The sequence below is a fragment of the Ptiloglossa arizonensis genome, chromosome 1, assembly GCF_051014685.1.
Source record: "Ptiloglossa arizonensis isolate GNS036 chromosome 1, iyPtiAriz1_principal, whole genome shotgun sequence".
In the NCBI taxonomy this organism is placed as follows: Eukaryota; Metazoa; Arthropoda; class Insecta; order Hymenoptera; family Colletidae; genus Ptiloglossa; species Ptiloglossa arizonensis.
In genome coordinates, this window is record NC_135048.1 from 7909222 (window position 1) to 7935450 (window position 26229).

Here is a 26229-nt window from a genome sequence, read left to right on the forward strand (position 1 = left end):
ATAATAGTTTTATTATCCCAACCGACTCTTCAGTGTATTTACATGTAAAACGAAAGGTCGATTGTCGACTGAGCTGAGACGCGTCTCGCGCCCAACGATTTTAGGCACTTCGAAACGCTCGATTTCGCCTAATGAAAAAAGAATTCGCTCCGTTCGGTGAACGTAAGTCCCGCGATCCCTCGGTGTTAACGGAGAATCGCTAATAGCCGTCGTGCGAACGTGCAAACATCCGAAAAAAAAAAAAAAAAAAAAAAAATGAAAAGAAAATTAGTAAGCAGCGAAACTGAGCGTGAATATTCGTTTTAGACAGGAATATCGTCGTCAGTCTGATCATTGCAATCGGTTCTCGTGGGCAATGATACCGCGCATTATTGTATAATAAAACCTAGTCGGTCGATTAACGCATAGACCATTGTGAGCATAGATATTCCACGTAATAGATATGTATATCGATACCGTTCGCAGAACAGATCTGCCCGCTTTAATATAACTCTACTCCATGGTGCAACGTCAATCGCGCTCTCACCTCCGGATAAAAGCGGTCCGTCGGTATTCGTTTCCAACGATGCCAAGCGGATCGATCGTATCGCGTAGAAAGCGATCGAGGTTCACCATGTCGAAAAGAATAGAGCGAGACTTTGAGAGCTCGCTCGAGTTACGAAGGAAAACGCGCGACGCGGAAGAAAGCATGGATCGTTTCGCAGATGTACTTTCGTCGTTACGCGTAGTACGGTGGCTCCCGCTTTCAAGTGACACGTTCGGTACCGTCGGATTATTCGAAAGCGGGGTCTAGACCAGGGAAATCAACGAGAGCGAGCGAGACAGAGCGACCGTGAACGAGTCTCGCATTACGTACGCCAAAATATCGAATCGAAATCAAATCTTTTTACAATAGTATTTTTCAACGTTGCCTCCAGGAGAGTTTCATAAACGGATCGATGAGATCTCATTAATGAAAATCAGTCCGAACATGGCCACATTTGAATTTTTTGTAATTGTACATACGCCAAAATATCGAATCGAAATCAAATTTTTTTTGAATAGTATTTTTCATCGTTATCTCCATGAGAGTTTTATAAACGGATCGATGAGATCTCACCAATGGAAATCAGTCCGAACATGGCCACATTTGAATTTTTTGTAATTGTACATACGCCAAAATATCGAATCGAAATCAAATTTTTTTAGAATAGTATTTTTCATCGTTATCTCCATGAGAGTTTTATAAACGGATCGGTGAGATCTCACCAATGAAAATCAGTCCGAACATGGCCGCATTTAAATTATTTTTAATTATACGTCCGTATATTTCATATTGGTCCGTTTTCATATTTAGGGGATAAGAGCAACCCTTAAAGTTTACAAAATGAGATACGAAAGTACCTATTGTCAATTTAAAGATTACATAACTTCAAGATTGGTCTTTATTTAAGAAATAATATAATTAAATTACAATCGCTTCTGCACAACCATTTGTCTGCGCCAAGATATAAAATTTGATTTCAATACGTTTCGTATGAAACTGAATATATAGAAAACAACTTTTGAGAATTCCATAGATTTTACTTTCGTACGGAATATGCAAATTAAATGTTCACTGTATAATGAAACCGATAGTTTTGTGCTCCAAATGTAAAAAAAGTATTTTATTTTGGGCCGTAAGATTTTCATTATACGTTTAAAATAAATCATTTACATTTTATAAAAAATTCAGAATAAAATTGAAACGATGAAATGGTTACTGGTGTTTATCATTTACAGTTATGTAATTGAGCATTTGGGGTTTACTTATTCAATAAGCAAGATTGTACTTAATTATTGCCACCGTTTGATACTCAATTTTCAAGAAATAATTTTTACTTGAATGTCATTAGCTCGTAGTAAGATAGATATACTTGACCAATTAAGAGTGGTTTGCACCCTAATAAAAGTGGGAAGTAATAAAGCCATTAATTTCGTATTATAAAATAATAAATATCTAAGATTCCACAAGAACTTTATGAACTGACTTACAGATTTGAAATGTTTTAAATATGTATGTAAACGATTGAGGTAGTTTACCACTTGATAAGATTGACTAACGACAAATGCATCGTTCAATCAGATATGACGTAAATTAAACTTAAACCAAGTTTGACAATAATCTTTAAATTAATTACTTTCATACTTCGTCGTGAAACTTTGAGCTGTGATTTCACTCGCTAAACATGAAAACGAGCCAATATAAAAAAAATACGTATCTCTTGTGTTTCGATCCCCTATAACGTACCCAAGAATCAAAGCAATCGGATACGGTTACCAAAAAAAAACTCTCATCAGATTCGTTCGAAGACGATTGTCTTGCTCGACAATTAATCGATTCGTTCGAGACCCAATTAAATGATTCGATTGAAATCTCATTGTGATTCTCCCGTGAGATAAAGAAAACCGAAAGTGAAAGCTCCCCACAGATTTCAGAACCTCGTAAGTGAGGTTATAAAATCGTTCTCAGAGACCAACGAAGTTGATGTTACTCTTGGCCTCGTAGGTCGGTGTAACAGTGATAGAAAAATCGGTAAACGACCGTAACGTACAACTTTTCAAAGCCTGTCCACATCCACGCAATTTATTTCGTGTCGTCGCCTCCCCTCCCTCCCTTCCCCCTCTGCACATGACCGCACTTAATCGATTCGGTTCACGACCGCTGCGCGTCTCGCTTTGCGATCTAACTTACTCGTACATCCCTGGTACAAGGAACTTTCGTCATGCGTGACTGAAACACGCAAGATCCTAGGATCTCGGAACAAATGCAGTCGCTAGTTCGCGGTAAACTTGAACTACACTACTGTCGTAAACTCGAAACCGTCCACGGGTGCGCCAAAAAGCAGATCGTATTATGAAAAATTCAACAGTTCTCGGACGGAATATTTTCAGACAGTTACATGTAAAATAGTTGTCAAAAATAAACTGTGAGACATTCAATGGAACGCAACGGAACTTTACTTGGTCGCTTTTCATTTTGGGCTTGATAAAATATTTTTTAAGGTTATCTTGTGTCTCTTCGATTAAATGATACGTCTTTGTTCCGGTACCACGAAATGGTCCTAAGAAATATTCAAAAATATTTAAAGTCTGAGATCATAATTTAAAGTTGGGCAACATTCGCGATAGTTGCGTAATATTATTCGTAAATGTCTGCTGTACGAACGTCGTGAAAAGATTATAAAAAATTATCACATCGTATAGGTCATTAACCATATACTTAGATTAAACGTCAACGTTTACCGATGTCATAATAGCAGTTTACCGCTCAAACACACCTAGAGACCTCTTACAGCAAGTATTTACACTAAATGTTACCACGTAAGTAAACTGCCTTTAAGATTTTCCAAAATAATCTTGATAATGCCTTATTACACCCATGATGATGCTTCGAAAATTTCAAAACTATTTGAAACCACAACAAATTTCTATTCCGTGGCGAAAAATGATAATTCCAGCTCCCTGTCGGATCAAATTTTTTCGACAGGGTACAAGGCGATTTCAAACTTATGACCAGTAGCGTATTTCACGCGGGATCTCTCTTCGCTTTCCACCTTAACCTCGCAATCAGCTTTTCCATGCGTTATCTACCCATAACGTACAATGCACTCATTTAGAGTTCTTCCGGTCGCTACGTAAAAAGGAAAATGAAACGAAACGCTATCTATAGCGCGAGTTCTAATCTTCAGAAAGAAATAAGTGTAACTATATAACCTAAGATAATCGTGCAGCTTGATTAAACAGTGTCAACGCTCGTCGATAAATGCATACTCGTGGTCGATAAAGTAACTTAAGAACGTCGACGTAGCATCGTGTACCAACTAACCTAAATTTACCTCTTCTCATCGATTCGCTCTTTGTCAGTCGATCGATACACGACGCGTTTCGATCATTCTACAATGAAAGAATGACTGGATTTAATCTCTTCAACGATGCTGGAACATACGGTTAAATTTAGCCATTTCGTGGAAGTGACTCTCAATAAATACGATTAAATATAATTAAATATAACATCGAAAAATTGTATCGTAGGTCAACACCGAATTTTTGTTTATTCCAAAAAAAAATTAATTGGTCCCTGAAGAGGCTAAGATACCAGTAAAGCGAGCAACGAACCAAACGTAAGTTCGTCGAATGATCGCTGAAAATAACGAGGGCGATGGTGCATGGTCCTCGCTAATCCTTGTCGATTTTCGCCGCGTGTTACTGGTAAATTCTCCAGCAGCTATCGATAAATCCTCCATTCGCATAATTTCGGCCGTAGTGGCGCTGCGCGAGTCCAACGAATCGTTACAGACATTCGACACTTTTGTCGCTTTCAATTTTTGTATCGCAAGATCGTTCTAGTGAATTTCACTTCCCAAAGCATTCGTGAAATCGGCCATTACTTCTCTTCAATCAACGAATACATTCCGGACGTCGTTTTATTTAGAATTGCTAGGCTTTTGGATGTGTTCGATTCAATGAAAAGTATCAAGTCGTTTCGTAAGTCTTTGCACTTACTTCGGCTTTCGTGAATAGTTACAGGTCAAATTGCATGTGTATCAATGATTATACATATACCTCGAATAGTGTCGAAATCCTAACCTATAGGAAACAAGGTTTTATTTTCCAAGGAGACCTCGAATGTAACCAATTGTTACTGAAACGAAGGAATTGAATGATAATATAAATTTTGAAGGTTAAATTGATCGTGCAAAGCAATTCGATTGTGTTATACTTGAACACAAACTTTAGAAATAATAATTGAATATTTCGAATAAAATAAATAAAATTCTACAATTGCTTCTGAACCTGTTATCGGTTCAATATAAAAATAAATGCGAGTAAAACAAGACCACGTGACTACGATGGAGCCATTTTCACCGAGAATCTATTACCATAACAGATCGAAATAAAATGGAATTTGTACAAGTTATCGATGTAGAAATCGAGCAATTAATTTTGAATAATGTCTTAACGAAATCTCTATCCTTAGATTCTTAAATCGTTTGTCATCGTGATGTTGCTTTTATCTTTACGTTGAACGAATAATACTAATGTCTTTGTGCGTGTATACGTACATGTATTATTTCTCGAATAAAACTTACAAAAACTTATGAAATGACCTGATGTATAAAACAATCTGTAAATCGTATTCAAATCGAGAACAACATTTAGCATGACTCTCTCGAAAGACGTTGGTCTAGTTCAATTGCACACAATTGTAACGTTTTCATTCTTCAAGTGGCACAAATTGAAAAATTGCTATCCTATCCTATCCTACGGATTATCCTAATCGTTGTCACGCGTTTCATCCAATCATCGTCACACAGCCTTTTCGTCTTCGAACGTGTCAAAGAATAATAACACGCAGTTCCTTTCTGCGCGTTGGTTTGGTTCGATAAAATGGAAAAAAAAATCCTCCTGGGCGCCTTGAACAGTGAAAACACGGAAGACGCGAAGAAACATACAGGACGTCCCAAAGTTTAATCACCAACGCATGAATATCGAGACACGTTACCTTCGCGAACGAGTAAATTGAAGAGCAATATCCGATATTAAACAAAGTAATCAAACACAGCGTATAATAAATGACCACAAGTTTAATTTCGACGAGATAAAAAATATCGGACTAAAATAGAATTTTCAAAACAAAACAAAAAAATTGGTTTCAAAATCCCTTCGTACGATGAAAGGTAATACAATTTGACACGAGGCGAACGGGTATATTCGATGCTGTCCACCGTGGTTCGCGCGATATCGGAAATTCGAAATTTGGCGCCATAAAAATTACAAAATAGAAACTCGAAGACAAGGAATTGCATCATCGTGCATATATGCGAGCCGTCCGTGTATCGTTTGAATAAATTGAAAACTTGGAGCGTTTGAAGAGATTGAGAACTCGGAGCGTTTGAAGAGATTGAAAACTTGGAGCATTAACGTACGAGAGGAGGTAGTTTGCGATGTCGGTCACTATTGGGGTTAGTAGCCTTCATGGGCCGATTGATTTGCAGCTCAGAATTTTTGAGACACCCTGTACGTCTCCGTCAGGAAACAAGCAAAACAGGAATTTGCTTCGTTCTAGGATTGATAATCTCTTTATCGTTTCTCCGACGAGGTATTTACCAACCGAGCCGACAATGTCAGCCGAAGCAATGAAACCTGACCGCCACGTCTCGTGTTCGCCCGGTCGACTTTCCGCCCAAGACCGTTTCGAAGAACGAACAAGCCGTGGAAAATATGAACAAGAGGAAAAAGTAGTCGAGGACTTGGTCGTTAACACACAACAGACACTCGAGACAGAGTCCTCTCTCGCGCTAGCTCGGCCCAAAGAAGCCTAAGGCCTCGAGGGTCCTAGTGACTCTCTCGATCAGCTGGTCCTTGTACCGCCAAATTGTCGTGTCCAACACGCTATTCTCCCTGTACTCGACGCAGGTTTTCTTCAGCGACTTGACGCAATCCGCGCGATAATGCTGCAGCTGAGCATCCTCCGTCTCTATGGGGTAGCTGGTACACCCCGCCCCCAAACAGGCCAATGGAAAGTGATTGTGCAGTGTCACCACTCTCTCCGGATTGTGGAAGCACTTGATGTATTGATTCGGCTTGGTGAAGTTCTTCGAGCGATAAACGTGCTGCAGCATGTGCATGTACCTGCGAACAAAGAATACATTTTGGACGAAAGATTGTTTAATTTTTTCCTCGTCCACGATCCTTGATCGTTACGCGAAAATAGCGACCGAGGTGATCCCTGATGGGCTGATCGTGGACAAAGTACGCCGTGTGAGAAAATTTGCCAGGCAACTGGCCTAAATCCTCGCGAATGTACAGATTGGTAAATTTTGTCCTCATCTTCGATCGATGCGCGAAAATAGCGACTAAGACGATCTCTGAACCGACTGTGGGCAAAGTACGTCGTGTGAGAAAATTTGCCAGGCAACTGGCCTAAATCCTCGCGAATGTACAGGGTGAAAGGTAATTGGAGGTACAATTAACGAAGAGCTGATTCCTCGTTCGAAAATGAGTCGAAATTGTCCGTGGCGTATTTACTCGCGATTCTTCGGTTAGGAGAAAAATAACGAAAATCACCAAGTATAATTCGGTGGATGATTACCATTATAGAGTGTGGATACAGCTGCTGCATATTCGAAATGAATTTGTGTAAAATACTCTGTGTAAAATGAAGACAATTTATTTTCGAACCGTCGACTCTTAAGTCTGAAAATTCCTCGGAGATTTTTCCAACAATTTTGCGCCCACGTTCAATAACGGTTTATTACATTTTGAAACTAATCGTCGTTATTTCGTATAATTGACGCTTTTAATACTTTCACGCAGTAATATAATTTTATCAGATAGTTTCTGCCACCCGAATACCACCACTTCTCGGTAATTTTCAATCTATCTTATTATTTTATCCCGCGATGTGTTCACGAAACCGAGAGTGCCACTTACAGCGATTGGGAGTTTATTAAATTGCAATTTTCACTTGGTATTTTATTAGAGACGGTCCCGCGCCGTGTAGTTAAGTCGAACGAAGGTGGAATTACAAAGTTTGCTAATACCTTTAATGACACAGAAACGTCGAAGAAGGAATATCTTGTAATTGGCAACTAGTGCAAGCTATCCCACTTTCGAAACGTGGGTTTCATTTGGCCAGAGCGAAGAGTAGCACGGTTATTAACACTTTTACCGACCGTTATTACTCTTACGTGGAACGAAAGTTACAAAATCGGGTTCAATTTATAACGGGATCGTTGTTCGATATTCGATTTCTCAATACCGAACTCTCGGTAGAAAAAATGAGAGTCGTTTCAGATTGAACTGGTTAGAACTGAGTAACGGAATCGCGAAGTTCAAGGTCCCGAAAAGTACTTCCGTGAGACATTCGCGTTACGTATTCAAACACAAGGCTCCTGCAAACGCATTTTTTTTTTTTTCTTCTTCTTCTTCTCGAACCGACAACCGCCCCGCATAGTAAATTCTAGTGACTCATCCCGGGGGATCGTTAACGCGTTACATAACTCGACAAAGGCCGACCGAGGTAGGAGCGAACCGCGGAGGCCACGAATTTATTTCTTCGAGCGGACGCTCGACCGATAACTCGGTAACGTGAAAGTCGGCAGATCTTTACTCACTTCGGTATGTCCTTGAAGTAGCCATGAGAGTGCAGTAGGTCGTCGAGGAAGTAAACGTTCCTGACGTTGTACGAGGCGCGGGTCTCGTTCCTAATTTTGAACGCCTTCACCAGGACCCTCTTCATCAGATCCTGCCATGTGGCATCCTGGACGGGCATGATCACCTCGTCCACATCGAGCAACGCGATGTACTCGTACTCGTACATGTGTTTGTACAGACAGTCGTTGTAAGGTATCAATTCGTTCTGTCTCTTGTGATTGGTCTTCTTGGTGAGATACATGTGTTGAAACGCGGGCACGTTAGGCTGCCCGCCGGGTAGCGTCAAAGGAGTCACGTGGACCTTGCCCAGCCTCTGATAATGGTCGAGAACCTTCGTCACGTTCGGGTGCACCTGGAGCTGATAAAAGAAGATCTTGTCCGCGCCCAGCAGTGTGATCAGCTCGATCCACTCGACCAATCTGACCGATAGATCCTCGTGAAGAAAGTCCAAGCCTTTCACGCAGACCGCGAAGTCTTTCTTACGCTCCGGTTTGTTGTAAATCACCCTAAGATTGTTTCTGGCGGTGTCGCAAGCTTTCTCGACCATGGATACCGAGGCAGGTGGCCCTTTCAGCCAGTGAGACTGCGGCACCTTGCACGCTATCACGTAGGGCTGGTAAATGCCCTGCTTGTAGTTGCCCCACTTTGGGAACCAGATGTACTTGTACTCCAAGGTCTCGACCACCTTTGGCTCCCTTTCTCCGTCGTACCACAATTGGCAGTGAGTTTTCACCGTGGGCTCGATTCTGTCGATCATGCCGACGATCCTGATAGCTGGCCCAATTCTGGACAACTTCCGACGATCGTAAAAGGCACCGAAAAATTGGAACGTCCCGTTGCTGGTTCTCATCGTCTGCCAGTAGATGTTGTTGAACTCGATGTCGTAGATCGACGGATACCTCAGACCGGAGCAACTGTCATTGCCCTTGGCCTTGCTCTGCGCACCGGAGTACTTACTGTTCTTGTTCCAGTAAGCAAGAGGCAGACTGGGTAGCCTTTGCTCGATCTCCTGGATCAGTTCCTCCTCCGTTTTCGCCGGTCTCTTGTCCAACAGTGGTTCCAACTCTAATGGATTTTTCGTTGGACCGCTCGATATGGTCGTCAGTGTCGTGAGTAGACCCGAACTACCGGAATTCGAGAAACTGGAGTCCGCCGGTGACCTCTGTAGCAAATACCTCGAGAGACCGAGGCTGGAGGAACCACGATTGTTGGACAGAGCCTCACGGCGGCGGTAAACGTCGTCTACCAGTACGTCGCTGGTCGCTTCCTCACCGGTCGGTGTCTCCCGATAGTTCTCCACGTGACGAAACTGCAACGCCGCGATCATCACGAGACCCCAAGCAAAGACGAACACCAGGGCGCGCCTGGCGCACCTCGAACCACGACCGCTGCAGTTTTGCAACATCCTCGAGCTATTGTCCAGCGTCCAACTGCGTATCGATCGGGAAGACACTGGTCCCTCTCTCCGGTTCGGCTCACGCTGACGTGCGAAGGCGCTGCGTCTGAAACACACGAACGACGCCAGTGATTGGTGAGCTACCGCCGGATATCGCCCCGAAGGATGTTGTTGTCGAGACCGAGAACACGGAAAGTACTATCCTATGTCCAACCGTACGAAAGGAAGACGATAATAACCGGAAGCGTTTTCCCGACAGCTTTGACGCAACCGGTGAAACGTGAGGATCGTAATCAAAGACTTCCTTCTCCGGACAGCGCAATCGAGATTTAACGTTGCTCGTTTTTCATTCATCGGTTAACCACGAGGGGCTACGATCTTCGACTAATGGCGACCGTCGTAGGACGTTCGAAGGCTTTTCCTGTTCGCGATGAATACCATTAACGTTGATGCGGCTACTTATGAAACCGACGATCGGTCATCTAGAACGACATTACCATGAGCTAAATCCTGGCGGAGGTCTTCGTTGGATTCCGTTCAATTACGCGTACGGTCGGTGGTACGGTTATCCTTGACCCTTCGCCAATGTAAATGACTTTTCATCTTACCCAACGGGTAAACTCGTATGGAAAGTGAAAAATAGCGAGGCACGCGATAAGCGGCCCGGAATAGATACTGGAAATTCGCTTGGAACGAGTCGACCATGTCAAGGTAGCGATACCAGACACCATCGCGGCTTTCACGTCGATCGGAACGGCTTTGCTCGTTTATTTGCGAACGGGTGAAACCCGCTGGGGTACGTGATATAACGCGCACTCGTTAAAAGTTACAAAAGGTATCGAACAACAACAACAAAAATAAAGATTCCAATGTCGCGTTTAAGACTCGGTACGGTTAACGAGACCTGGAACAACTCTCACGACTTTCGACGACTCTCTTGCAATTTATAGTTAACCGTTAATATCCTGCGATTGTATGTAAAATTCGATGCAGCTGTAAACGTATCTTTGGGAACCACGAGACAAATGATCGGGTATCTCCGCTTCGTTATGTATACACCGCGCGCGGTTGATCCGGTAACCGTTCTTTAAATCTTCAAACTGCGTACCGAGTTGTGGATACGCATTCTCTTGAAAAATATCAGCTCAACGACGACTTTCGCTCGTAACGGTAGATTATTGATCGTAGGTCGTGCACCGTGTCTTCCAACTACCGATGCAACCGGCAAGTTGGAAAACTTTCCGGTCACCGTTTACCGGACAATTGAAACTCGGTTCGTTATCGCGGACTGGATGGTAAACGTTCAATTACATGGCCATTTTCAAACACTGGCGCGATTCACCGCGCCGCTGTGTGTTATTTTCGGCGACGAAAGAATCCAGAATTCTAATAATCGACGACCGTGCCGCGAGCACGATTGTCAACGAAGTTACGATGCAAATGGAATCGGCCGGAGTACTCTGAACGATAAACCAGTTAATATGCTTAACTGTACAAGAATACAAGCACCGGTAGCAAACCAGAGATCGATTATGATCTGAAGAGCGAGAGACCCTGACGAAGAAACCCCGTTGCCCGAATCGTTGCATCGAGCCACGCCAGACCAGGAGAAACAGAGACGCTCAGACTCCGGGACACGTGAAACCGGTTATGCTGATGGCAAACTGTTTTTCACCTTTTGCACCTCCCTCTACCTGGCCATCGCCCCTCCGTTGAAGACTGCTCACTACTGGCGATGTTCTTTCGTCTAGTGTCTAGATACCTCACCCTACGTTGCATTTCAGGCTATCTGGCAAGAAATTCAGAATGGCACGGAAGACCAACCGGCCAGAGACATCTAGATCCGATCAATTTTCCTCCTCGAGTGGAACGACTGCTGAACGAATCCACCAGTCACCGAGTCCATTGTCTATCATCGTCACGCATTGTCCGAGAGAAAACAGTTCGATAGACGTTGCACGGGACCGCACCGGCGGGTACACTATGCCTCGATTCTAAACGAGAGAACATAGTGTTTCCGAATGCTTTCTAGAAGGAGCGAACAGATGTAACTGGTTCCTTTGGATAAATAAAGACCCTGTTTGTGCATTGCGTTTCCAATGGTATGTGTGCTTTGCACGATCGTAAAGACGATCTTCCGATGGGAACACGTTGGAACGATGAGCCCTGAAAGGACAAAAAGAAACTTGTACCATCCACCTGGTCCTCCAATGTTAGAACCGAGGTCTAGTGTAGTTGTCTCGAACGTTTCGCAAAAAAAATTTACCACTCTCTCGAAACACCAGGTAGGTTATACACCTTATCCTTTTTACGGCTAGGCTGGAATCATCGGTTCATAATTTATCCTTGAAAACGCTAATTACAACGGGTCGCGAGAAAAAAAAAAGCTAAACTTACTCCGCGTTGATTTACGCAGTTGCTCACGCGTAAATCTCGCATCACCGGTCGCGACCCTGGGGCTCGATTAGTGTACCAATTAGCGAAGGTGTATGTAATCCACGATCGCGTTAAGTTTGCCGATAAGTATTACGTGGTTTGGAAAGTCATTTCGTTCCCCAAAATGGAGAATATATAATTTGATCAAATGTTTGTACGCTCTAAAAAAATCGTGTTTCATTTCCACGCGAAAAAAAAAAAAACGAAATGACTTTCCAACAACCGAATATTTCAATAGGTTGTTCGAAACGAGCCAACGGAACTATATCCCCTTAATTTGTTCAATTGTTCCCGTATCGACTATTTCGTTGCGAACAAATTCTACGAAAGAGATATCATTGTAGTCACTGAGCGGATGGATGGGATCGGAGCATTATTTTCAATTATCCCATAACATACGAGAACGAACCAAATGTTTTCTTCTTAATATGATGAAATAATGATCGTCTGTGTCGTATCTTTACCACGAACCGATCTGACCGGGTTACTCGGTTTGATTTTTGTTTCGCAAATTATTACGCAAGAGCACTCGAAGTGATTTTATCACAATATGGTGAATTTCCAATCATTTCTTGCGTATGAAATATTCAGAGTTGCGAACCGATGTTACCGGAGAATTGTATCCTTTCCTCTCGAAAAATACCAAACCGATCCAACTGCTATTCGATACATCGAAATTCCATCGTCAAAGGACCAGACAATTTCCTATCGGAGCACTCTGGAGTAACGTTTCGTCGTTAGATGGTTGAAAAATTGTTGAATTTTTGTTCGTCGATTAGCGATTGCATTTGTTCGAAGTAACGAGCAGTCGGTTCGGGAATACCGAACTCGTTAATAAATGACACGAAACGAAATGAAATATGCACGCTGGATGGTTCGTAGACATAATTGCGTTCCACGGTTCGCCGTGGAAAAACGTTTATCTCGATAAAGAACGTCCTTCTCCCCATCTCGGTCGCTCGTCCTTCGCAGGTACCTGTTGCTTCTGCTATTAACTGTTTTTCCACGCTCGCCGATAAATTAGCCGATTCGCGGCGCGATTAATTTGTCCGTCGTAACCACGCGCGCTTACAATATCTAAACAGTGAAGAAGGTGGTTAGAGGTCTTCTCTACATTCCAACGTTTTATTACGAGTTTCGGTAAATATTCACGACCTTTGGTTTCGCCGTGTTATCAAGTTGCTTGGATTTTATGAATTCTTGCTGAATGTAGACATACCGAACGTTGAAAAAAATAACGTTAAATCCTCGAATGTAGAAAATATGCAAATACGAGCCCGGTGCTATCGTGCCATTACAAGTCAACGAAGTTCACCAACGTTTTCAACCACCGTATACCAAAGGAATTTACTTTTACGTTCCTTTTCGTAATACGTTTAATTATACGTCGATCCCCTCTCCTCTGTATAATTCATAACGGGTTGTCTCTTTCGGTGTGTAATATCGCACTACGCTACTATCTCGAAAGACAAATAGTATTTGAGTAACCGTTGAAACGAAATTTAAATTTCGATATGGCGAAAGGAGCAGTGCTTCGCAACGCGCTGGTATTTTTTTTTTTTTAAATCCGAATCAACGGTTCCAGTCACATCGGTTCTTAACTCTAAACGCGTAACCGGTCGCGGATAATTGTGTACCGGTGTATCGCGAAAAATCATTTCGATTGCTCTCGTAGCGCGCGAGAAAATTTCAATTGACGACCCGGTCGCATCGGTCCGCAACTACGAGAACTTAACGCGTGACGTTCGATCGGCGCGCCGCTCTATCGAACGAGATCGTTACTCGATCTTCTCGTTGCTTCGAGAAAGCGATCGACGCGTTCATCGATTAATTCCCAGGCGTTCAAGAGTATCGTTGTTGCACAAGGAAACGAACGATTCGTCGAGGGACCGAGCGTTTTGCCTTACAATGTCCCGGGAGGATGACTTTATGGAAAGTCGAGAGGAGAGAGCGAGTGATGCTGTTGCTATACATGTCTGCTCCAATTGCGATTTCTCGCTTACGCGTGCTAATTAACCCTAATTGTGGCAGCGGGCATAGAAGACGGAAGACGATGAAGAGCGAGAAGGAGTGAGAAAGAAAGAGAGAGAAAGAGAGAGAGAGAGAGACGAACCAGACGATTTCACTCGGTACGAATTCTTCTCGTCGATCTTCGTGATTCGAGAGCGAGATACCATTGCGATGTATCGTCTGCGATCGTGCACAGCCGCACACGTACGTGTCACGCATGCCTGAGTCCTTTCAACACCGAAAGTTCCGTGTTTCGTGTGCTCTCGTAGACCGCTATTACGTGTTACGCTACACGCGGTTATGTCAAACCCGGCCCGACGCTCGCTAGTAGAGTCTCTCGCGCGTTACGTCTTCGAGTCGCGGACCGATGTAACCGGGGGGAGCTTCGAAAGATTCCCGTTCGCGATCGTCGAACCGACGTGACTGGCTTGTGAACTCCCATTTACTGGCAAAAAATTCGTGTAACATCGAAGAGTAACAGGAATGGTTTTCGTTAAGTACAGCGATCCTTCGATCACTGTGCGTTCGAACTCCGAACCGACATCACCGAGAGATTCCTGTCGCACGGTACCGGACCGATGCGACCGAGGAAATACAAATATTTTCGTCGTTCGATCATGAAAGTTGGATCGATCTTGGCTAAATTACGAATCACTCTTCAATTTTATTTACAATTTAACAGCGTCGGATCGAATTCGGCGCGATAAAAAAAAATTCCAAGATCAGTTTTTCGTCACGACCGATACGGAACGAACGAAGACGAACACTCGCCGAGAAATTCGAGTTTCCGTTCAAAGCACGCCGAGGTTTTCGCAAAGACGAACGAGCGGTTCGCATTAAACCCTTTAACGAGATCCTCGAACGCCATAAATCTTGGTCCCTAGGTTCCCGTACAGATACGAACACGTGTGCGTAGAAGCTGCATCTGCTTCGACGGATTCCTCGAAAGGCGTTTCGACCCGCGGAACAGCTTTATATACATGTAAGTACTACGCGGATGTAACTGTACCCGCGATGTAACGCATAACGACACATAAATTTGCATACGAATTAGCTTACGAGGTGCGAAAATGTCTGGAACAACGGGCCGGTTTAATTTCCGCGGTATCTGTACCGTGAGACAGGTACCGTGCCCGTTAAATGAAACGATCGCTGCAATTACGTCATGTAAATTAGCCCGTTGATATTACTTTTTTGCAATGGAAATTAATTTTAGACCAGGGAGTCCACGCGATAACGATAATGTACGCGCGCTATCCTTCCATTTGTTCACAGCCATCTACTATGTATATAATTCTAATCTATCTTTTTTCGCCGGAACGTTATTCATAATTGCTGTGAGAAGGAGATATAGATACGAGTCTACGACGAGGTCAAGGCTTTTGACGTCATACCGAAGAGACGCGACCTTGGTAAGGTTGATTAAGTGTCCGCAGGTGTAAGAGTCTTTCTGAGAAATGATCTCACCGTTTCGACGGATTGCAGCTAGATTCATCAGAAGTCCGAAGACGCTGTGACACCATGACCAACATCTACCGATGAGCAATTCACCGACCTCTGAGTCGTCGAAGTCTGAGGATACTTTACGATTAGTGGAGTACGTTGACATCTACCGACAAGGTACCTTGCGAGGACACACCTCGATGCGGTCATCGATACGAAACGATGATCAACCGATCGGCTACCTTTATCAGACATCTAAAGTTCGATCAATACCACGTGCAATATGTCAACCACTTAGCTTCATTGGAAGACCACGAACGCATAATGATTCATAGAGAGTTCGTCTACTGGCCAGGAAGATCTATCAGGGACCCGAGGGCATACCGACGCTGTGAATATGTAATGACAATCAACGAGTCAGCTATCTAATAGTTCATCAGAAATCCATAGACAAATTATAATCGGTAGTGTATCGATCTATCGACCAAACTTGATAGTACGTACCTTGATCCTAGATCCAAGAACACCGTAAGACTGTGATTAACACGAAATGATGATCAGCCGATCGGCTACCTTCATTAGAGTCCGAAGACCTACTAATGTTACGAGCAATATATCCTAATCGATCAGCCAGCTAGCTTCTATCAGCCAGGAAGCTCTGTCAGAGACCGGTGAGCACCGATACCGTGAATACAGATCTAACGATGATCAACTGGTTAGTTATCTAATTTCATCAGAAATTCATAGACGCATTGTGATCAGTAGCATGTTACCGTCCCGACTAGTTGTTTTATCAGGGATCTGAGACAGCACTGTCTCATATATCTAATGATGATCAACTGGTTAGTTATCTAATTTCATCAGAAATTCATAGACACGTTACGACGAGTAGTACGTTACCCTCCTAACTAGTTGCTTCATCAGAGATTTGAGAATTCACCGTCTACTGTTGATCCATCGATCTATCGACGACTACTGGTTCAACGATGAACCTGCAACGTTAACGAAACAACGAGAATTGTTCGTCGAGAGAACAGGATTCACACTCGACAAAAAAGATGAACGCGAAGGAAGCTCAGAGATTCGAGAACTCATTGTTCACTGTTGACTCATCGATCTATCGACGACTACTGGGTTCAACGATGAACCTGCAACGTTAACGTAACAACGAGAATTGTTCGTCGAGAGAACAATATTCACATTCGACAAAAAAATGATTGCGAAAGAAGCTCGGCGGAGGCTAATGAAAGCTGGTTCCCTTCGCAAGGAAGCGGTCTTTAAGATTAAAGTTAAATCACGGGCAGCGGACCTGTTGGCTCTCGGACAGAGGACGTTCAGTTCCATTCAGAATGGAATATTTCTGGAGCGTGGAAGCTTCGTGAAACACCACGAGCGTATCTTTCAGAAAGTAAGAGCCATCGGGCGACCGTAACACGACAACAATGAATCAAAGCTCGTTTCGTATTCCTCTCGGTCCCGTTTGGCGACAGTCGAGCCACGTATCGTTAATAATCGCGTCATGGATGTGTATCGACGACTCGTGTGTCTACGTATGAAACGCGAGCGTGTGTAGTTACGAGCGATTAGCTTGTGTCGTATATCGTGCAATTAGGACGGTCACACGCGAATACTTAGCGGCGGCACGTTGAACGTAGAAAACGAGGCCGTTGTTCCCTTCCACAGGAAGCAAATGGCACTTTAAATTGCCGACTGCGCGCACGTCATCGTCTGATCGGGGGATAACTAAGCGATCCTTCTCCTCGGAACACGCACCATTTTATTCGGTTCGATCGTCCAATTGAAAATCACGCTACGCAACAGCGGTAGCCACTGTTGCAACACCACGGAGACTGGATTGATAACTGTTAAGATTTTCAACCCTAGCTTCACCGCACCACGGCTCCGCCGGATGATAAATTTTCATTCCAGGTTCGTCCATTGGGACATTTCCAATTTACAGCGTTAAGTTCAGCCTCTGAGCCAGTTGGCTGTAACTCAACAGCAATTTGTAAAACATCTTCGTCCAATTCCACGGGTCATCCTCGAATCTCTAGGACTCTAACCGAATCGAACCATCTTAGGTACTCGTACCTCTTGGTACACTCGGCACGTGTATATTACGCCACTGCAATTGCATTGGCTCCATCTTTAAACTCGTTTCAACGTAATACCGATTTTATTATTTCGTCACTTTTGTTTGATATTCCTGAGACGAGCGGTGTTGCAGCACCGGACAATTACCGTGATAAATCAATATTGTGCGATTTCGGTGGAAACACGGCGCGTGTTGTACGGAATCGTGACGAAGAACAGGCTACTTTTTATACGCGTACCATAGTTCCACACAGTGAAGAAATTAAGGTGACCGGTGTTTGTACACCCTGTACGTGTCATGGGATTTCCAGGCATCAGGTTGCAACGACCAACGATGGAAAGGAGCCATGGTCTAGGTTAGGTCGGGGCACATGTGGTGTCCAGCTGTCCGAGAAACCCAGTTTACGATGTTTCGCGGGTAATAATATCTGCTGCGCCCGTCACACTTTGCTACACCATTGAAGAACAGTCTACGTGTACCATGTTCTAATCTTCGTTCCAAGCAGATCAGTCCACGCACCGTCAGCTTTATCTCTTTATCGCTTCGCGAAACATTCACCAGGAAGAGATTTCACATTATCGAACAGGATGATCTAACGCTTCCGTGTGCCGGTGATCGGTAGTCCGACTTGGCAGCCAACGAATTAAAAGTGACAGCGATAAAGACTCGAGAGCGAAAGTATCGCGCCCACGCGATGATTCTTCGCAATATTTATAGGACCAAAGAGGTAAGCGACCTGGTTAAGCGCAATGGGACGCAAACACGAGATTAATAGGTCGCCCACGGCATGTCGAGCAACTTTGTCATGGATGCTAACTTGATAGCCGGCTGGCACAACAGTTACCAAGAACAGAAGAAAGTCCTCGATCAAGTCAGTTAATTCGTCACGCGGTTCGTCATTCGCGGGAAATCCGTGTACCGCGCGTTCGTCGCGAGTCGAGCTCGAGTACAGCAAACGTGACAAATGCGTCCCCTTAAGCCTCAGACAACTCGACAGCGCGAGAAATTTCGATTTGTCGATAAAACGATAAAGGGACCTTTCTCTCGTTTTCTACTTAACGATACTTTCCAGTTGTTTGGAAACGTTTGGAGATTTTTTCGCGAAATATCTACTCGTTTTGCTTTGATTCCATTGTAACAGAGCGTGAAACAAGGTGAGAGATTTGGACCGATATTACTCGAGTCTTGATTAGGCTCTTTAGTGAAATTGCTTGGACCAGTGAAGGTAACTTCTCCAGCAGGGCTACTAGCAATCATAGGTGCTACCAGAGGTAAATTGGGCAATCGTAGGTGTTCAATTGAGCTACTAGAGATTCACAAATTGAGCAATCATAGGTGCTGATTGAGCTACTAGAGGTTCACAAATTGAGCAATCATAGGTGCTGATTGAGCTACTAGAGGTTTACAGATTGAGCAATCATAGGTGCTCAATTAAGCTACTAGAGGTTCACAAATTGAGCAATCATAGGTGCTCAATTAAGCTACTAGAGGTTCACAAATTGAACGATCATAGGTGCTGATTGAGCTACTAGAGGTTCACAAATTGAGCAATCATAGGTGCTCAATTAAGCTACTAGAGGTTCACAAATTGAGCAATCATAGGTGCTGATTGAGCTACTAGAGGTTCACAGATTGGGCAACTAGATTATATGAACCTACTTGAACTACTAGAGTGTCACGTGTCACTAAAAGGTTCATCATGTGTCTGTAGTTGAGCCACTAATGGACGTAGCTACTGTAGCAGAATTACCAGTGTGTGTGTTCGATTAAACCAGGAATGGATCTTCGCGAGTCACATGTGTTACACATTCTTCCGCCTAGGAACTCAGACATTGTTCAATCATCGAGCCTTAATTACCGTGTGTAAGACTTAATTACCCGGAGACTATGAGTCCGTAGCTAAACTATCAGGCTCTCTTGTGCTTTTAGTTCTGGTGGCTCCAGTTTTCCTAGTAAAGACCACTAGGTGGCAATGAGTAACCGATTTAACTGCTAGGAGTTCGTGTGCCCCTATTTAGACCACTAGGGTATCGTGTTTCGCTAATTAAACCACTAGTGGCCGCCGAGCAGAGTTACCAAAGTGTTCATGGATCCCCAATTGGACTATTAAGAATCCATGTGTCTCTAATTCGACCGCTAACTCGTCTTTGCGAATCACGTGTCTTTCGCAATTTCTCACCCAGGACCCCAGGCGTTGCTTAAGCGCCAAGCCTGAACGAAACGCTCAGCACCCATGTTAATAACGATCTGTCCGCGTTTCGTTACGAAACGTTAGTCACGCAGATTGCGTCGTCCCCTCGCTCGTACATTATATTATAATATCCACCGCAGATGATATCTAGCTTACGTCACGACTCTAAAACGCCGTTTTTACAATATCTACGGTGCATCTTGCAGCTTTGTTGCCGTTAGTCACGTGCGAGCCAGATTCCTCGTAAACATCGAAAATCTCGCGACTTAATAGGTTCGTAACCGTGCGCGGAGTCGGCGATAGATTTAAATTCGCTATCCCGGATACGTAATTACCATTTTCGAAATTGTTTCTAGAACGAGGCAACGTAATTGTACGTCAGAAATGAATGATTCATAAAAATCGACAGCAATCACTGTCAACCGACGGTGCACATATCCCGTCCAGCATGCAACTCGACCCAACGCTGTTCTCTCGAACCACCATTTCGGTAAATGGAAAAAATAGTCATCTTTTCTCGATTCTTCTTATTTTCCATGCTTTTTTTCCTTTTTCTTTTTTCCAATTTTGCACGAATGCACACTTCTCGGTGTTTAATTGTCTGTTTAATTGCGCTCGTCTGTTCGCCATTTATAAAAACAACGAAGTCCTTGGCGCGACTCCACATCGTTTCCCTTTCTGTTCGTTTCGAAATTCTTCACCCATCTCTTCGCGCCGATTCTATTTATAATGATTTCGCTACGCGCATCTCTTGTTTCGTTTCTTTTCATCTTAACGATTTTGTTGCTCTTGGTGCAATTGTGAGACGTTCTAACGAAGCGATAAACTGCATCAAAGTTGCATCTCACGACCGCGAATTAATATGGAATTTACGATCCGCTACGAGATTATACAGATTTGTAGCCGATCGTCGCGATTATCCCCCTCCTCCCCGTTTCCATTTTCCTTCCCTCGTGTCAGCCAGCCTGTTTGCAGGCGCTAACAACCACAGAATCCGTGAATCGTGAGATTATAAATGGGATTCGAACAAATCCAGTAGCTCTACGAGATTAGTAACACGCTGGTATTAACTTGATACGTTGAGTAACAAGTGAGTTTTTCACACTGAAAAAAATTCTAGGTTATCCCTCGACATTGGTTCGAATTGTTATTTAAAAATTAGAGACATTCGATGATCGATGGGTATATTCATTTCAAATAACGTTAGTCGATAGTCTGCGAATATCGTAGTACGTTTATAGCAATGTCTTGAATGCAAAGTAAAAAAAAAAAAACAAAAAAATGTAGACACGGTAAATAGTTATACGGGGTGTCGTTTAAAAAGTGAACCACCTTCGGAATATCATCGTCGATATTCAAATTTCGACGAGAGTGACGCGAAAATTGGAAATATTTACCGGTGATAAAGGTACGTTAAATTTTCTAACTTTGAACGTAATCGATTCGATTAAAATGGTCAATAATTGTTCACGAGGTACGGTTTATAATTGAACTTTCGTAAGCTTCGAAATCGATGTTGTTTCCAAAGACCTGATTTAAGTTACGTTTGGAAAGATATAGAATCGTTGATAAAAACAGTTGCAATAAAATGTCCATTATTTACTGAACAGCTCCTAGTACATTATTCAAGAACAAAGGAACATTATAAATACATACGAGTGCTATTCGAAAGCCCGATAGTAAGAATCAAAGTCGTTCCTCGAGTCAAGTTTAGGTTATGTCTGTTCTGCGATTTCATAAAAAGTTACCGATCCGGTTGTTTAGTCATATATAGACGATCAACGCGGATCTATACAGAATCTACAGAGACCGGATCGAGGTCACGATCACTTTAACGGTAGTTTTCAGGGGACAATTGCTTTTAACCGTGAAACTATCGGCATCGAAATGTCCCGATCGAATCGTAATTACGTAAATTTCATGCAAAATCGGCAGTTACGTGTTTTTACCATAAAGAAAAGTAATCGAAAGGTTGAGTGCACCGTTTAAATCCCACATTACGCTTTCGATTCTCGGTTCGGAGCACCTTTGGCATTTTCCTACGAATCTATCCAAGTATCGAGTAACAAATTTGTCGCGCAACAAACACGAAATATAGAGGAGAAAGGACATTTATCAGCGAAATGTCGTTGTTGTTAAATAAATTGCAAAATGTACCCGCAGTAATATCAAATTAATAATGTCGAAACCACGCGGTTCGTTTTATTGAACTTTCAATCACGTTTTTAATTTCTTTCAAGCAACGTAATCATTTTAACGATACTTAGACGGTGATTACAACAAACTTTTAATATCGGTTGAAACGATCGATCGTTTCATTTTGTTAAACTTTCAATCGTGTTTCTACCGTTTTTGCAATAACGCGATAATTTTATCGATACGAAAAGTTGATTGTAACAAAATTTTAATATCGGTCAAAACGATCGATTCTGTTGATCTGTCGATCGTGTTTTTACTTTTTTTGCAATAACGCGATAATTTTATCTATACAGAATGCTGATTACAACAAACTTTTAATATCGGTTAAAACGATCGATCGTTTCATTTTGTCAAACTTTCAATCGTGTTTTTACTGTTTTTGCAATAACGCGATAATTTCATCTATACAGGATGCTGATAACAATGTTTTAATATTAGTTAAAACGATCGGAACAAGTACACATTTTATTCTATTAGATCTTTAACTTTGTTTTTCAGTTGTTCCCGGTAGGATAATAATTTTATTGACATAGATTTAAAAGATTGTGACAAGGTTATAGTAAAAGTTGGAGCAAGAAGTACACGTAGAATTTTAGATACGAGAAAATAAGAAAGGGTACTTACAATACACAATTAAGATACTCCCAACCGATAAAAATACAGATCATTACGAAATTGATCTGAATCAATATTTCCTAATATGGTTTTTCATATTGTAATTATAAATTGTAGCTCGATGTAACGTAAAGTACATAATAAATCCAATATCTTCAGATTTTTTAGACAGGCCACTTTCATAAAAAAAAATGGCATACACACCTGTCCAAGAATTTATAAGATCGTAGCTTCGTCGTTATTATATCGTGACATTTATCGAATCAAAAATATTGTTCACATTGGGTGAGTTTCAAATTCTTTATAATATTTCATTACGTACATATCCTGCATTTACAATTAACTCCGTAAAACTATTGTTCCAACCTCCGATCTAAGAATAGGCATTCTGTAATAACTACAATTTTCTTCTCAAACATTCCACCGTATTCAAGGGTTTATTAATTATACACAGTTCCATCTGACACGCATGTTACGTACACTTGTAAAGCACAAGATACAGACGAGATAAAGTCAAAGTAAGATAAATACTACAATAAAAAATTGTAAAAACAATGTACTACTATTCGATCTCTCGTCTACAAACAATGGAACAATTTTCCGCGTTCAGGGAGGGTAAAATAACAAAATTTATTCAGAATAGTTTCAGCAAATAAGTGTCAATGGTGTTACGTATGTGTTTTACGGCCAAGAGACACTAACATAATAGGTTCTGAAGGAATCTGGGTTCGATCTTTGTAACAACCACACCCGATACAACAATGTGTGCATTTAGAGTAGGTTGAGACTATTGGAACAATTTAATATTCCAATACTTTACAGGTATTCGAACGCTACGAATAATAAACTTCGAGTATCGTTAAACGAATATTTGACTATTCCAATTTCATTGATTCCTTAGAACTTTGAGGGAAAAAAAACAATCAAGATAAAAAAAACTTGATTTACAGTCCACGTAACATTTACTATTCGAGTTCTATGAACATGCAAATATACGATGAGTGTATACAATATTTAAATATATAACATTTGAATCGTTGAAATGTTCGATAATTCGAATACAAAAACAAGTTTGGCAAATACTCCTAACCTAAGTTCACGAGTAAATACCCTACTATAATGTACACACTTGGAACAGACTCTGAAGAAACTTGAAATTTATTTTGGAATTCCAAGAAATCTATTTTCAAGGCTGGTAATAACCACACTCGGTACAGTCTTTGAAGTCCAAGTTGAACCAGAATTCTTTGAGTAAATACAGTACCCAAAAAATGATAAATACGAACTTAACATAAACTTCGGACAAACTACTCCAGTTTAGAATCTTAAGGAATCCAGTCTGAGAGTTCGTAACAACCACACGAGGTATAACAACGTATGCCTTCGGAGTTACCGGATAAACCATCGTTGCAATTTTTAACCAGTTATTCGAAATACAAGTACATCCAAAAATTCATGGCGATAGAAATCATAAAATTCGAACAACTGGGAATAAATGTTGAACCCTCTGTTTTGAAGTACATTCAAAAATTCATGGGAATAGAGATCCTAAAATTCGAACAACTGGGAATAAATGTTGAACCCTCTGTTTTGAAGTACATTCAAAAATTCATGGAGATAGAGATCATAAAATTCGAACAACTGGGAATAAATGTTGAACCCTCTGTTTTAAAGTGCATTAAAAAATTCATGGGGTATAGAGATCATAAAATTCGAACTACTGGGAATAAATGTTGAACCACTCTGTTTGAAAATTCCAAGGAATTTAATCCGAAGATTCTGCAACAATCACACCTAACGCAGCCTTCGGTGTGACGAGAACGAGCCACGAGTACAATGTTCAAGACGTAAGAAAGTAAACACCGTTTTAAAATTCCAAAGAATTTAATCTCGATGCTTTTACACCCACGTCCGATACAACGTATATCTTCGTAGTATCGAATTGAACCACACCTGCATTTTCCAATCGGTGTGACAATACCACTCGATAGAATCCACGATAAAGTCACCTCGTACCGGTAATCAATATTCTAATAGACCATTTCAGAATTGCACAGCGCACAAGTACCATCTGTCCCTTAAAGACAAACTTCTCGATCGAAGTGTTAACCCCGCACGACCGTACCGAAATCCATCGAGGGGATCGTATCGTTTCGAATAGTTACCAAGTAAACGAAAATGTCGAGCGAAACTATTTACTCACGAGTAACGTGGAGGGACTGGTCCGTGCCGAATCGTCAGAAGTTCGAAATTGCTCCATCCGATCTCTGCCAAAAACCAGCACGCGCGACACCTTTCATTCCGCGAGTTTTTACAGCCAACGCGTTCGGACGGTCAGCGTTCCACGAAAGGACCACGTCATTCCGATCAGGGTCCTCTTCGTCCTCCAGCGACGACTCCTCCGTCGCCACAAATATGCGGGGTCGAGAAATTCAACGATAAATTATGAAATTCTTCGGCCGGGATGAGCGACGATCGAGGAAGGCAGGCAGGCAATAGCTAGCTGCCTCGAGCCGAATGCCTACTCCCGGATGAACTTTCTTCTCCCGTGGAGACTTGAAGAAAATCGTCAGCTCCTGAATTCTCGTACCACACACCGGGTATCCGCGAAAGATGGGCCACCAATGTCTACCGGGTATCGAGAAACCGGTAACCCAAATAGATACAATGTTCCACAGGTAGCTCCGGACTGTCTTTTCTATTCTGGGTGCAGACTCTGGACTGTCTTCTCTATTCTACGGGTAGCCTGTGTCCTGTCTCGTGGTTTCTCAGGGTATCCATAGTAATCTAGAACCTGGACGAAAGGTATCAAGTGGACGTAGAGTCGATGAATTCCCAAGGAACAAAGAAGTAATTCCCAAACGACCAACAGGATCTGTTGCACCACGAGATCACTCACTGAAGGATCGGATGGATAAGATGGGATCAAGATCACCGTGGCGATTACTTATCCGAATGGTTCGGGATCTATGACGAGGGATGATCCGGCGACACTGGTTTAAGACACTTTTTCTGACAGAGTGGGGGACGCGTGTTACACGGTGGACGAGCCGCGACTAACTGCCAACAGACGCTGGACGAAGTCTTTGAATACGGGGCCGCTCGGGGGTCGAGCAGCGTGAACGGTGGGGAACCAGCGAGGGAGGGAACGATTGGTCGACTTACGTGGCCCTAACACGGAGAGGGAGATGCCCGCAGGACCCCATGGACATTGGGAACAGATGGAAAAACTTCTGGGATTATACCCGGTCGCCTAGAGATAAGCAACCGTTCAAATACGTGGACTAAAATATTTAAGTTCGGGAACAGAGCACGGTCTAAAATGTCCAATATTCGGAATACTATCGCAGTAGAGAGTCTTGAGATACTTATGGTTGACCTACGAGGCGATTATGGACGCAGCATGGAGACGAGAATTTTAACGGAAGGTAGTGTATTATTTCTCTGGGTGTAAATAAGTAAATAGTATATTTACCATTGGTACACGATAAAAGTGAAGGATTACATTAAATAATCATAGCTGATCTTCGAGACGATTATAGCCGCAGCATGGAGACGAGAATTTTAACGGAAGGTATAAATAAGTAAATAGTATATTTAACCTTGGTACACGATAAAAGTGAAGGATTACATTAAATAATCATAGCTGATCTTCGAGACGATTAT

General features: G+C 42.4%; 1 protein-coding gene across 2 annotated transcripts; it reads right to left on the reverse strand.

The window, feature by feature from the left end:
* Positions 1-25595, reverse strand: LOC143147417 (uncharacterized). Of its 2 annotated transcripts, XM_076312673.1 has the most exons (4): positions 25463-25595; positions 24767-25357; positions 8139-9680; positions 1-6654 (listed from the first exon to the last, which is right to left on the reverse strand). In XM_076312673.1, exons 3-4 carry the CDS (start codon positions 9581-9583, stop codon positions 6321-6323), a joined length of 1779 nt encoding a protein of 592 aa, XP_076168788.1. In that variant the 5' UTR covers positions 9584-9680; positions 24767-25357; positions 25463-25595; the 3' UTR covers positions 1-6320. The 2 variants fall into 2 exon arrangements, with proteins under 2 accessions (XP_076168788.1, XP_076168781.1); XM_076312666.1 differs by having other exon boundaries at positions 24767-25589.
* Positions 25596-26229: the final 634 nt, after the last annotated feature.